Source organism: Staurois parvus, unplaced genomic scaffold (genome assembly GCF_062004578.1).
Source record: "Staurois parvus isolate SC_StPar_1 unplaced genomic scaffold, SC_StPar_1.0 ptg000327l, whole genome shotgun sequence".
NCBI lineage: Eukaryota > Metazoa > Chordata > Amphibia > Anura > Ranidae > Staurois > Staurois parvus.
In genome coordinates this window covers 5,920,195-5,935,660 of record NW_028318123.1, presented here as the reverse complement: position 1 = coordinate 5,935,660, position 15,466 = coordinate 5,920,195, and the positions used below count along the sequence as shown (strand labels likewise).

General features: G+C 42.0%; 1 protein-coding gene across 4 annotated transcripts in view; it reads left to right on the top strand.

Moving 5' to 3' along the window:
- SH3KBP1 (SH3 domain containing kinase binding protein 1) overlaps nt 1-15,466 on the top strand; it is a 544,697-nt gene that overhangs the window by 232,271 nt on the left and 296,960 nt on the right. For all 4 annotated transcript variants that reach the window (XM_089683906.1, XM_089683908.1, XM_089683904.1 and 1 more), the window contains exon 4: nt 13,499-13,605. In XM_089683906.1, the coding sequence (XP_089540032.1) occupies nt 13,499-13,605 (107 nt within the window). The remainder of the gene's footprint in view (nt 1-13,498; nt 13,606-15,466) is intronic.

Here is a 15,466-nt window from a genome sequence, read left to right as displayed (position 1 = left end):
CCCTCCATAAGATTATAATATCATCATTATACCATTTGTAAAATAGCAGTTCCAATCTTTCCCTGGCATATATTTTTTCCTCCTACCACTTAATCATATAAAGGTACACTGGGAGCATACTTAGCTCCCATGGCTATGCCCTTGGTTTGTACATAATAATCTCCTTTGTACCAGAAATAGTTACTTTCCATGGCTATCTTCAGACTCTTAATGATAAAGTCTATTTGTTCCTGCTTCAAATTAGTCTGCCCATGCAAGGCCCATTTTACTCCATCCAAACCATCCTACCGTACAATGTTAGTGTATAGTGAGTTGACATCAATGGTAACTAAGATGCAATCTTCCATATTTTCCAGTTCTTCCAACATAGTAATACGTTCTATACTATCCCTAAGGTACGGTCTTCCCTTACATACTAGCGGTTGTAAGAATTTATCTATATACTCTCCTATTCTAGAGAACAAGGAATCCACTCCACTAATGTTAGGTCTTCCTGGGGGGTTTTCTTTATTTTTATGTACCTTAGGATCATAGTAGATAACCAGGGTTCTGGTTACTTCTGGAGGAGTTAAATAATACAGTCAGGTCTATAAATATTGAGACATCGACACAATTCTAATATTTTTGGCTCTATACACCACCACAATGGATTTGAAATGAAACAAACAAGATGTGCTTTAACTGCAGACTGTCAGCTTTAATTTGAGGGTATTTACATTCAAATCAGGTGAACGGTGTAGGAATTACAACAGTTTGCATATGTGCCTCCCATTTGTTGAGGGACCAAAAGTAATGGGACAGAATAATAATCATAAATCAAACTTTCACTTTTTAATACTTGGTTGCAAATCCTTTGCAGTTAATTACAGCCTGAAGTCTGTAACGCATAGACATCACCAGACGCTGGGTTTCATCCCTGGTGATGCTCTGCCAGGCCTTTACTGCAACTGTCTTCAGTTCCTGCTTGTTCTTGGGGCATTTTCCCTTCAGTTTTGTCTTCAGCAAGTGAAATGCATGCTCAATCGGATTCAGGTCAGGTGATTGACTTGGCCATTGCATAACATTCCATTTCTTTCCCTTAAAAAACTCTTTGGTTGCTTTTGCAGTATGCTTTGGGTCATTGTCCATCTGCACTGTGAAGCGGCGTCCAATGAGTTCTGAAGTATTTGGCTGAATATGAGCAGATAATATTGCCCGAAACACTTCAGAATTCATCCTGCTGCTTTTTTCAGCAGTCACATCATCAATAAATACAAGAGAACCACTTCCATTAACAGCCATACATGCCCACGCCATGACACTACCACCACCATGCTTCACTGATGAGGTGGTATGCTTAGGATCATGAGCAGTTCCTTTACTTCTCCATACTCTTCTCTTCCCATCACTCTGGTACAAGTTGATCTTGGTCTCATCTGTCCATAGGATGTTGTTCCAGAACTATGAAGGCTTTTTTAGATGTCATTTGGCAAACTCTAATCTGGCCTTCCTGTTTTTGAGGCTCACCAATGGTTTACTGTGGTGAACCCTCTGTATTCACTCTGGTGAAGTCTTCTCTTGATTGTTGACTTTGACACACATACACCTACCTCCTGGAGAGTGTTCTTGATCTGGCCAACTGTTGTGAAGGGTGTTTTCTTCACCAGGGAAATAATTCTTCGGTCATCCACCACAGTTGTTTTCCGTGGTCTTCCGGGTCTTTTGGTGTTGCTGAGCTCACCGGTGCGTTCCTTCTTTTTAAGAATGTTCCAAACAGTTGTTTTGGCCATGCCTAATGTTTTTGCTATCTCTCTGATGGGTTTGTTTTGTTTTTTCAGCCTAATGATGGCTTGCTTCACTGATAGTGACAGCTCTTTGGATCTCATCTTGAGAGTTGACAGCAACAGATTCCAAATGCAAATAGCACACTTGAAATGAACTCTGGACCTTTTATCTGCTCATTGTAATTTTGATAATGAGGGAATAACACACACCTTGTGTCAGGAATCAAGGAATGACCAGAAAGGTGTGGACTGACACAGGGAAACGCAGGTTTCAGGTATAGTATAATACAGGTTATTATTAGCCACCCAGATATATATATATATATATATATATATAAACGCACAGTGAGCAAACCAACCTTCCACTAATCTTTAGGAGGTGCAGGAACACAGGCGTAGTCAGGGCTGGAGAGGTGGAACGGTCAGGCCGGCCGTAGGGTTCTGTAATGACCGTTTGGTGGTACCTCTAGCGGTCCCCAGGGCAGGATTCCCCAGGGCGCGGAGTCTAAGCCCCAGTCTGCCTTTTCACCAGAGCCCCTGATGGTGGGGATGGACTTGGCGCAGGACTGAGACCAGGTCGCGGCCCCTGAGTACACGTGCTAGTGGTAGAGGGATCCGCCAGAGGTATGTGCAGGTACGGCTGGATCCGTGCAGGATGGATGGATGGCAGAGTAGTTGGCGTGGTCAGACAAGCCGGGTCGGTAACGGTGGAGGCAGATCAGTACAGAGCAGCAGGCAAAGAGTAAACTGGTCACAAGCCAAGGTACAGCAACAGAGGGTCAAACAGCATAGGAGTAGGCAGAAGAATAGTCAGGGATGAGCCAGTAGTCAGAACAGGAGACGGTCAACAGAGATCAGGATCAAGCCGGGTCAGCAACGAAGCAGGAACACAGGATACAGGTACAGAGGCTCATGGGAAAACATACACCAAGGCCCAGAGCACAGGCCTGGTCATGCCTTATATACACCTTTCTGTAATCAGCCCCAGGTTTGGCTGATTGTGAGCTTCTGGCTGCTAAGAGCACCCGCTGGTCAGCTCTGGTACTGCAGCCCACACGGCAGGTAAGTCCCACCACCAGTGCTGAGTCCATTGCTGAGAGCACCCGCTGGTCAGCTCTGGTACTGCAGCCCACACGGCAGGCGAGTCCCACCACCAATGCTGAGTCCATTACTGACACCTGGCCATGGAACAGCTGAGAAGCCAATTGTCCCATTACTTTTGGTCCCTTAACAAGTGGGAGGCACATATACAAACTGTTGTAATTCCTACACCGTTCACCTGATTTGGATGTAAATACCCTCAAATTAAAGCGGACAGTCTGCAGTTAAAGCACATCTTGTTCGTTTCATTTCAAATCCATTGTGGTTGTGTATAGAGCCAAAAATTTTAGAATTGTGTCCCTGACTGTATATCTAGTTTCCCTTTCATTTAAAGTCCCTCTTTTTCTAACCTTTTTCACCAATCTTTCCAACTTCTTCCTAAACTCCCACTTTGGGTTTTTTCCAATTTTTTTATGTGTGTCTTCGGCACTTAATAGATTATTAATTTCTATTAATAATCTATTCTATTTCCTCGTAGTCCTGTTTGCATAAGATAACCAATCCAACCGAATTACAATATTTTTTTTTCCTCTCGATCTTCTTTATAGCTGTCCATATATTCCTATTGTTCTTCATCTTCTTCAGCTCCATATCTTTCATATCCCTTACCACCAATTTCTTGAACACTTCTATACATTCTCCACCTGGAACTTTGGGGTTGAAAGTAGAGTGGTTCCTAAGGTTGCTGTGTTGGTAGACAGTGGTGGCCTCAAAGTTCTTGATAGGTTCTCTTTTGTGATAATACTTCTTAAGATTTAATTTCCTAATGAACTTTTGGACATCTATATAAGCTTCAAACTGGTCAAATTCCTTATCTGGGGCATATTTCAAACACAGATCCAATACCTTCCTTTCCTCTTCGGTAAATGTTTCATGGCTGAGATTAAAAATTCCTGTCCCTAATATTCTCTTCTTCGCTTTTTTCTTCCCTCCTCTACATCCTCAGGTCCGTTTCTTCTTTCCCCTTGTGGTGCTCTCATTGGTTCGTCTTGTCTCTGGTAATCTTCTTCTCCTTTCCTTTTGTTGTATCCATATCCCCTGTGTTGGGGAGGTCTCTCGGTATGGTAATGCCTCTGAGGTCCCGTCCATCTCTGTTGTCTGGGTGGTCCCCTCCATCCTTGAACCTGTGGGGGTCCAAAACTCCTCTGATTTCTGGGGGGTCCATAGCCCCTCTGACCCCTGAGGGGACCATATTCCCCTTGATCCCTGGGGGGTCCTTCCCAGAAGCCCCTGTGAAAAAAATGTTTTCCTTGTTCATATCTTCTCCTTGGAGTTCCATAGTATCCTCCTTGCTCATATCCTCTCCTTGGGGTCTCATAATGTGTATTGTTTTAACGGTGAAAATCTATTGCAAGTATTCAGTTGTCTTCCTGAAGGTGTATATGGTGGGTTCCTATAGGCATAATTGGGATTCCCTCTCCTAGGACTATTTTCTTTTCTACCTTTTCCAGATGGATATATCTTTTGGGGAATTGCAGTGGTATTTATATTCCTCAACTGGCCCCTTCTTGGTCCTACTGTGGTCCATTGAAATTCATTCTCTTCATCCCTATCTTCTGATGACTCCCTGGAAATGGGGTCATCCACTACATCCTTTCACAGTGTGATAGCTTCCTCTATGTCCTCCTGCCATTTGTAAACTTGTTGTTTCTTATAGTCTGCCACATCTCTTCCAAATTTTTTCAAATTTTTGCTTTGAGTGTTTATATTAAATTTCTTAATCCATTCTTTTAACCCTTCTGACCTCTCCCTATATTTTGGATGGTTCATATGTGGCTGTAGTTTACTTTTCAATTCAATAAAATACCCTCTACCTTTTTTAGTTTATTATGTCTTCTTTTTAATATGGTCTTCATAAGTTCTTGTTCACTGGAATTAAAGAATTTGAACCACTGCTCCATGAGTGTTTTATCCTCCAATCCATCATTGGGATGCTACTTGTTATGTGGATTTGACAAGGCTTCAACATCATGGCGGCTGTCCTGGCTTGCAATCAGGTTGCTAGGTTATCTATGTGTATATAAGGGAAGAGGTGAGGCAAGATGGCACTGCTCCTGATGACATCATGATGACGAAATGTGTTGGGCGGGGCTAACTTGTGTCACTTCCGGTTTCGGCTCATGGCAATGGAACGCTAGGCGTTAATTTTAAAGGCATTTTTTTTATCTGGAATAATGTGAGTGTGTTTTCTGGCACTTTTCAGTTTTGATAAAAAGGTTTACACTTAGAAGCTTTTCTTTCTCTTTGATATATTCCCCACGGTCCGGCATTAACATCCAGCTCTGGATATAACCGCAAGGTCAGGTCATGGAACAAAAGTGAATCCCTATTGGCGGATCATCCAGTGCACATGTTGCAGAGTGGAAAATCACATAGCGTATCTGACCCACTGGGAACAGGGGTCTGATCTTGCGATGAAAAAGGGGGGGCACGTGTAGAAGCACCAATTTTGTTTTCCTTCATAGCGCACACAAGCACAAACAAAACGCATTTGACAGACAGATCTTGAACATGATTTTATTGTCACATTCATGGACGGTTCAGTTTCAACCTTCGTTCACCAGTTATTTGGACACTTGGATTTGAGTTATTGAGTTAGGGGAGGTGTACTACAGCACCATTCATCATTTTATATTATCATATTATCATGATTATTTATTTATTTGTATCTGATTGTTGCATTTAAATTGTTACTGCACAATACATTAGGGATACAGGACATCCCATGCTTCAGGGGAGGTGTATTGTAGTACCAAATTTTCAGTTCACTGTTTTTTTTTTAAACAACAAATATGTCATACTTACCTGCTCTGTGTAATGGTTTTGCACAGCGCAGCTCTGATTCTCCTCTTCTGGTGTCCCCCACCACCACTTCTGGCTCCTCCTGCCTTCAGAGTGCCTTTATAACAAGATTCAAAGTATATTATAGAGTGCTCCTATAGAAAGGTAAAAAACTTCTGCTTTTAGAATCACTGACTTCCTTCCTTTGCCCAGGACTACATGTCCCATGAGGCATTGCTCCTCACACATTCACAAGTTCTCAGACACTTACTGACATGTATGGATGTTGTACTGAGCTGTATGTGCACTGCACTGTGTACACTGATATGTATGAACGTTGTGCTGAGCTGCATGTGTGTTGCTCTGTATTTTCTGATACGTAAACAAACAATGCATTCTGTATGCAGGACAATTAATTGGCTGACCATCTAATAAATTATGAAAATAGTTCACAACTATTTTCACAATGGATTTTGTTGGTTAGTTGTTTCAGCCCTAGTTGTGACTAAGATCTTGTGCATAGCTGCCAATATTTAAAAAGGTTTTTAGGGACACCTTTTTTTTCTGTGTCTCCAGAAAGCCACGGTAGACGGAGCATGTACTTTAATTAGGGGCAAACATTCATTTAAAATGAGCGTGGTTCTATAAGAAGCATATTATTAACATATTAATTTATTTGTTGCAGGTATATGTAAAACGCCTACAATTTATGCAGCCCTTTACATACAGAATGTAACATTTAATTTTTTAATATACTGTATATACAGGAAGATTTATAAGAATAAGGATGGAAACACAGTTATTTTTTCCTAAAAATATATGTTTTATAAACAGCTGTGCAAATATCGTACAACAAAATTAGTAAAAAAGTAAATTTTAACTTGTGTATGAAACATTTAAAAATTGATCTAGATAGCATTAAATGGTTAAGAGTTAAAAACTGGTTAAACAGTTGTAAGACTGAACTATCCTCTCTCTCTCTCTTTCCTTCTCTCTCTCATTCTTTATCTCTTTCCTTCTCTCTCTCATTCTTTGTCTCTTTCCTTCTCTCTCTCATTCTTTCTCCCCCCCCCCCCCTCTCTCTCTCTCTCTGTTTCCTTCTCTCTCTCTCTCATTCTTTCTCTCTTTCCTTCTCTCTCTCTCATTCTTTCTCTCTTTCCTTCCCTCTCTCTCATTCTTTCTCTCTTTCCTTCTCTCTCTCTCTTTCCTTCTCTTTTTTTCTTTTTCCATTTCTCCCTCATTTTCTCTTCCCTTCTTTTTTTCCGTCTTCCTTCAATCTCATTCCACTATTTCTTGTTTTCTCTATCTCCTAATGCCTCTCTTTTTGTCTTACTGCACATTGAAGAATATCTCTATTACACAATGTAAATGTTTATATGATACCCTGTTTCCCCTAAAATAAGACCTACCCTGAAAATAAGACCTAGTACTATTTGTGGGAATTGCTAAAGTATAAAACCTACCCCGAAAATAAGACCTAGTTGTGATCAGGGCTTTATTTGCAGCCGGAACATGGCAGAACGCCATTCCACCACCTCCGGCACTGGCCCTGCGCACACCCATATCTACTGTCTCTTATAAACACAGCACCATCCGCTCCCACAGAACCTCCCTATTTCTGTACTCACTGTGGGACAGGGAAGGAACAGATATCTGCGGGTGCAGTATGCAGTGTGTTTAGGGGCGGGGCATCTCCTCCTGCAGCCTAATGCATGGAAGGGGTGATCGCCAGCCTGTGGGGAAGAGGTGGAGCGGTGAGCAAGTGCACTTAGTGCACTGTGTAGGAAGATAGGACCCGAAACGGAAGTTACTATAGAGAGGGGCCGGCTGCTGACAGCTGTGTTTTGCAAAGCTAGCTAACCATATGAGGTCAGTGGAGGGGGAGGGGATGTGCATAGGTGAGCTGCGGCCGGGGGGATGCAGAGGTGAGCTGAGTTGCAACCCACCTCTGCACCCCTTGGCCACAGCTTGCCTCTTCACCTCCCAGCCACTGCTCACCTCTGCATCCCATGTCTGCAACTTACCCCTTCACTCTGTCTGTGGCTCATATCTGCACCCTGTCTGAAACTCACCTGTCAAGTCAAATCTGCAGCACCTGACTGAAGCTCACAACTGTCATCAGCCGGCCCTCTCTATAGTAACCCTCATCCACAACTGCCTCCAGCTCACCTCTGCACCCCCTCTCCACACCTGGACATTTAAAAAATAAGACCTAGTTGTTTTTTTGAGCAAAAAAAAATATAAGACAGTGTCTTATTTTCAGGGAAACACGGTAACAGGCAGGCAGTGTCCCAATAATGTCCCCAGCACTTTCCAGGCAAGTGTGTAGTGTAGCTAATAATATTGTATTGGTAATAACGACCCTATTAACACATCTTTTAACCAGCTATACAGAGTATACGGAGCCGGTGGAGGTGATTCCATGACTGTTCTACACCAAGCAGACCAGTAGACTGACCAAGAAAACTGTCTCAATGACTCCTGAACAGCTGCCATCCCTTTCTAGATAAGACATCACAGGGAGGGTGAGGAGGAGGCTGGGCAGAAGGAAACAACATTGAAACAGCAATGGTTCTACTCACAAGTTGAGAGATGAGGAGGGCCCTGCAGTGGAGCCAAATATTCCATGCTGGGGCTCCAGGCATCAAATGGCTGTCGTGTGACAAGCATGGTAGGCGGTTGAAAATACCACGAGAATGCTACACTGACTATGACTGGACCAGCCTCCCACTGACATCACTGTTGGAGCGCGCATAATGCAGGACGGCCAAATACCCAACCCCGCCCACTCATACAGCATAGCCAACAAGGAAGAGGCAGGCTACTCCTAGGGGGTGTTCCTTTCATTCCTCCACCAGAGAGTCGGAACCAATAAAAGTTATTGCTAGGGGAGGGGGAGGAGATTTGTCTCTGTTTGTCCACATGAGCAGCAATGTAGAATATCAATGTGCTCCTATGTTGTGCAGAGTTGTGGCGGTAATGACAGCCAGCCAGTGTCCTCGAGCTGGTCTGATTTCCGGGACTCTGGCCGGGACAAGAGCATGCCGGGAAATTTTATTAAAATCCGTGAGCGTCCCGGGTAATCTGTGAGTGTTGGCAACTATGCCTGTGTCCTGTACTCCAAGAAATGGATTTTTACTGGTAAATCAGATTCTGCCCGACTGGGCAATTGTGGGATTTTTAAGAAAAGCGATTGCTATAAATGATAAAGTCTTAGCTGGTCACCTCCATCTCTGTGTTTCGGGAGACGGAAAATTGACTTCTCTATTTAGCCCCAGAGTGTTCATTTGGTGATACTGTAATAGTATTGAAATATACCCTTTGGCACCTGCACCTCCCAGCCCTTTAATGGGTTTGTGATGCTGGGAGGCAGGGTTTAGGGTCATGCGACTGCTGTGATTGGCTGTCATATGATCGGAAAGGTCCCAATCGCAAGTAGTGATTGGGACCTTTCCGTGACGCACCAGTAAATGTGACGGGATCGTGCAGGGTGCAAGCTATCAGCAGATGTTTGTTTATTATTGGTTCACAAATATGTGGTCGCTTGGTGTCCAGGCCCTTTCGCCAAAAGGCCACATTTTTGTGTACTGTCGGCGCCAACAGGTTAAATCAATGCTTTACAGAAAAACAGTAACGATTTCCTAAAGTTATGATACTTTTACAAGAGCCATATGCTCTCCTTGGCATTCCAGAAGGTAAACAAGTGTCCCGTTTATGCTACAAATACTTATACATGCTGACAGCTCATTTGATATCTGTTAGGAAACTGGCTCATTAAAGTATAAATATTCACTTTCAAAAGGTGATACATGGTTAGTTCTTGAGTTCACAACACCAAGTTGTAAGCAATCAGTATTTATCTACAATAACTATAGCTGGAAGCATCTTGTTTGTATATTACAGTACATCCAAGGTCAAATCGTGGTGAAAAAGAGACAAAGAACAAAAGTCAACTCAGCCTTCGATATTGCTACACATTGCACTGGGTATTACAGTAATAAGTATACAAATCATGTGTATGTTCAGAGCAGATTGCAGTGATTGAGCTGAGACAAGTAAATATTTCATAGAGCAATAAGAACAGTAATGGTATAGTAACACATAGTTAGTAGTTGTAACCTATCAGAAATCATATTTCTGAATTAAAGGGAAAACCGATTGGTATAGATTGCCACACATACAATTTTATCATTTTCCTCTTGAAATGCTCATAGTGTGCTATTGTATCTGAATTGATGTGTTGATTGCAGACATTCATGAAAGTGAAATATGGGGGGGAGGTGCTCTGACAAGGGTCTATTTTTTATTAATATGGAAAAAAACCCTAGAAAGAGAGTAAAAAATAATCTCAGTCAAATATTAAAGTATATTAGATTTGACATCTATTAGATTGTAAACTCTTATAAGTAGGGGCCTCTTAATCCTTTTGGTTTTTTATATTGTATTGTACCTGTACTGTCTCCCTTTTATATTGTGAAGTGCTGCGCAAACTGTTGCCGCTATGTAAATCCTGTATAATAATAATAATAGTATATGTAAACCCCCTACCTTGTAAAAAAAAATTGAGTTTAAAATAGAAATGCAAGGCAAAACATTTGTGTATATACATAAAAATAAAAGTTATAAATTCCTTTTTTCTTTTTTATATGTTGTACATGATCACATAACCTCTGTGTTGACTGCAGAGAGGCTTATCAGCAGGAGGCAGAGAAACAGCCATACTCTGATCTTTCCTATGAATTTCTGTGCGCATGTCAGCACAAGTCTTGACCATTGGAATACAGGCAGGATGTTCTCCCAGCGCAGCCAGAAAACTGACCACACTGAGATGAATGTGCTTCTATGCCTAGCATGGTCAATACAAAGAGAGCAGGATACTTTTACTTTTGCTGTATATGGTACAGCAGGCACATATCAGGTATATGAAATGTTGGGGTAATAAACAGTTTAATGCTTTAAATGCCAATTTACCTGCAGTAATTTATTGCAGACGTTTTGTACCTATGTCTGAGTTCTGGACTCAAATATTCCACTTTTTGGAGGCTGGTTACAGGGGACCCAAAACCCCAGAGGTCAGTCTGCTTAGTTTGCTTTAGGCCTTTGAAACTTCTAATGGCCTTAAAACATATTGGGATTTTTACTGTTTTACATGGGAAATATTACTTTTTTTTTATTGGAAGGGCACATCTCCGCTTATGTTTACTCGGATGGTGAGGCTTATCTATGATTTTCTACCTAAATTTAAATTGTTCTGTAAAAGCAGAGTGTGTCCCCCAAATTTTACTAAGGTTTGGCAACTTTGGATCGATGCACTTGGCATTCTCATAATGGAAATGTATTTTCCTCCCTCCCTATGCCATAGCTTTTTTTTTTTCTAAAGGGTATTACTGTAATTGCGTTCGGAAAATCTTTACCGGTCATCCCCAATATTCAGCTAATCTGTCAGATTGTGCAGACTGTAAAATATAAAGGTAAACCTTTAGCTATATGGTCTTTCTGTTCACTTATTGCTCTTACTCAGCGCTGACAGTAACCCGGAGCATACAATTCACTATTGATGGATATTACCTGTCTGAGGATAGTGAATGTTAAATGGGTTTTCATTAGAGTCATAATCCTGCTACTGGGAGTACTGTTATTGATGATAGATACCATTCTTAAATCATTTCTAGGTTCTCAGACTTTAGTGATGATGGATCTTTTCTACATAAGATTCAGCTGCAGAAAAAGACTTTGAAATCATAATGTGCCACATAACTCTAACAAGCTTTAACCATATCTTCAGATTCAGTGATGAGACTGTGGAGCTAGTTATCGTTTCAGAACAAGGTCATCCAATGCCTGGGGTGAAGATGCCAAACTGCACCCCCCAACCCCTGGTGTGTGACAGATCATCTTCCGCAGTTGGGATCCCTCTTCCAGATGCCACTGCATAGCTCTGGATGCACTAGGCGGGTTTCAGGTAGACCCTGAAGTGTATAGTGGTGGCGTTGGACCTTCCTGCTGTGTGCTCTCTGCCTCTGCTGATCTTAGGCAGATTGTGAATAGCGGCCAGAGGCAAAATGAAGGGCAGGGCTTGCATATGATGAGCATATGTGGGAACTTTTTAAAGCTGACAAGCCTGAGATTGGGGCTGGAAAATGGGGAAGGGCTAATAGTCAAAATGGAGGGTATAGTTACAGTGTGCTTTGTGTGCTGCACCATATTGCTTGGTTAACAGTTATTCTAAATTAAATAAAAAAAAACAAAACGTGTATACTTACCTGCTCTGTGCAATGGTTTTGCACAAAGCAGCCCTGATCCTCCTCTTTTGGGGTCCCCTGCTGGCACTCCTGGCTCCTCCCACCTGCCAAGTGCCCCAAGAGCAAGTGGCTTTCTTGGCACTGCATGCTCACTCCCAAGCTGGCTCTGTGTGTCTATTGAGTGTGCATCGGCCCTGCCCCCCCCCCGTTCTGTCCTCCCTGGCTGTGATTGACAGCAGCAGGAGCCAATGACTCCCACTGCTGCTTCTCTGTCCATCAAGGAGGGAGTTGAGAGAGCCACTGCTCTTTGTACATCACTGGATTTAGACCGAGCTCAGGTAAGCATTTGGGAGGGAAGGTTTTTTATTTTAATGCATACAAATGCATTAAGGTTAAAAAAAAAAAAAAAACGTGTATCCTTAGAACCACATTATTAGAAAGCTGCAAAATTGTGTTCAGGCATTAATATTTGTTTTAACTTCCATCAGAGAGGGTTTAAATAATAAAGATGGTATACTTACCTGCTCTGTGCAAGTTTGCTTAGAGCAGACCTGAACCTCCCCTTCTGGAGTCCCCTGCCTGGGCTCCTGGCTCCTCCTCCCTTCTGCTTGCTATGGGGACACTCGTGATGGGCTCTCTACCAAGCTAGGCTATGCGTATTCATTGACACAGAGCGCAGATCAGTCCTGCCCCCCCAATGATCTGTGGGGGCTTTTAAAGCATGACCAATGGAAAATATAGGGTACCAAAGTTTGTTGCCATTTCATGGGCTTGTGCAGTTGTAAGGCTTGACATGCTAGGTAACTTTTTTTTTTTTTGGCGCAACCTCATCTTGTATATTATACTGAAAAATTAGGTGATATATTGCATTTATATACCGAAAAATTTACTTTAGTTTTTTTTTTTATGGAAATTTAGCATTTTATAAACCCTTGTGCTAATATTGTGTGGCATTGGAAAAACTGGAACTACTGCTGCTTTATTCTGTAGGGTGACTGCTTTTAGAAAAAATATGTTTGGGGTTTTATATACTCCTTAGGCCTAAAATGATCTTTTTAAATGTGTGCAAAAAAAGCAAAAACAGCTGTGGCAGAAAAGGAGTTAAGGATACAGAGAGGGTTAGTGTGAAGGGTCCCAAATATATGGCATAATTCTTGGAACCTGGAGCTCTGCACTGCCTCAGGAGATGGCCCTTAGAAGTATATGGGGATCTATTGCGCAGATATGGGCAGTTCACTGAAAATTTCCATAATGAATGTAAACACTGTGGTAGGTTGCAGCCATCAGATAAAGGTAGGTATGCACCTGGAAAGGAGCCAAATAAAGGATAACGGCACTTTAATACTTGCATTTATTGTATTGTAAAACTTTGGTTATACTGTATCTAGGCTTCCATGTGTCTCTTGAACTCTTTTACCTGCATTTCAGGATATCACAGGATCTTGTAGCTAACTTTTTGGGCTATCACAGTGAGTCAGGCTACCTCTTGGTAATAGTAATACTAAGGCCACAAAATGTTAATAAAAACCCAGCCTATCTGCTGAGAATGTTCCATTCAAGTACGTTCAGCTTTGGTGACTTTGATTTTATTCTTTCTTATTATACTCACAGGTGAACGTACAAGGAGGAGGAGGTGTCAAGTCGCCTTTAGCTATCTTCCTCAGAATGAAGATGAACTTGAACTTAAAGTTGGAGAGATCATTGAAGTTCTTGGAGAGGTAAGACTTTATTTTACATGATTTGGCTTATTAAATGCTGAACTCCAGGCAAGTGATACAATGTTGAAACGCATATACTGTATATAAAAACTGTCTTTAGCTGCCAAAGGACTTGTAATTCCGTACAGCAATCTTATGATCCACACAAACCTACCAGACAGCACAGCTACGTCTTTTGTCATTTGCCCAACAGATTTTGGTTGGCTTGGAGTGCTGGCTTTTCTCTCCCAATCTGATTGTTGCTTTACAGTGGATTACAGAAGGCTGGTACCAGGTTAAATTCCTACTCTAGCTGCATCGAACAATACTAATTTTGCATGAATACATAACTGTATTAATTAGTGGTTTTAGCCTTGGCTTTGGAGTGCTATATTTACAAATGTATTATTTGATCAGCACAGATTAAGTTTCTTTATAGGGTCATTCATGGTTGAACTGGGAAGACAAATCGCCAAAAATGTCAAGTTTCAAACAGATGACTTCCCCTCTGTTCCCATGTGTACCTAGCTGATTGGTTGGTTGAGTTTCCTCAAGTAAATTGAAAGCTGGAACTTATAGAGCACAGGATAGTTCTTCCTGTTTACTAGAGGTCAAGTGGTTACTCCTCTAAAAGAACATTGATGATCAGTTTGTGATGGTACAAACAGCCATATTTTGGTTGATTTTAGCAACAGTGTTAACCTAGGCAGACCATGTCAAAATCTTAGTGGACACATGGTATAGCTTTCAGATTGAAAATTTATAAGTATGCTAGGCTCATTGCAGTATTCATTCATTCCACTTAAGGTCCAGGCTTTTTCTGGCACTTTTTGTTCACATGTAGCAATCAGTTTTTTGCTAGGAAATTACTTATAACCCCCAAATATTGTTTATATTTTTTAAATCAGGTCTGGTGCTAGAATTACTGCCCATGATCTTACATTCGTGGTGATACCTCAGATGTGTGGGGCGATCACTGTTTGCATGCATGCTGGATTGGCGCGTGTGTTTGACTTTTCGCGCAAGCACGGGGGCACTTACTAAAAAAGAAAACATTTTTTTTATTGCTGTTACAAAGAATGTAAACATCCCTTGAGACAGCAATAGGCCTGTGACAGGTACCCTTTATGGAGGGATCTGGGGTCAAAAAGACCACAGATCTCTCCTCTGCCGTTAAAAGTATTCAATCACAACAAGATCCGTGTGATTGATTGCTTTCATTTTTTTTAAATGGCGTTACTTGTTTCCAAGTACACCAAAAGTGATGTCAGGTGATCGCTTCCAGCTTACTATTTAACTTAGCTGAACAAAGTGGATTTGATTTTTGTTCAGCTCTCTGATTAGCCAGCTATTTGATCGGGACTCCCAATGGGTGGGAGATCCCGTGAAAGCGTCAGAAGGCGGCAAAGGGGGGGGGGGCTTGGGGGGCATCCCCTCCCCACTGCTTGTAATAGCAATTGAGAGGCATCATCCCGGTGCAACCACCTAAAGATCGGTGACTTACCGGATACGTCGTTAACAAAAGGTGCAGTTATCCTTTGGTATGTACACTGATCCACCTTCCCTAGCCCTTTAGAGCTAAACTACACTAAAATCCCCACCCACTCGATTTACTTACCTCAGCAGAACATGTGTTAGTACTCTAAATTTGGGAGATGTCCCGATGCAAGTTTTCGAAGGCTTACTATACAGACATGACCAGTAGTGATGTGTAGACCTTGGCTCTCCTACTGAAATTTAGCTCAGTAGAGCTAAGTACTGTTAGTGTACATTTTCTGAAAGTACACGTCTTTTAACCACTTGCCACCTGCCTACAGTACACATACTGCGAGCGGGAAGCAGCTGCAGAGACCACGACCTACTGGTATGCCGGTGCACACAT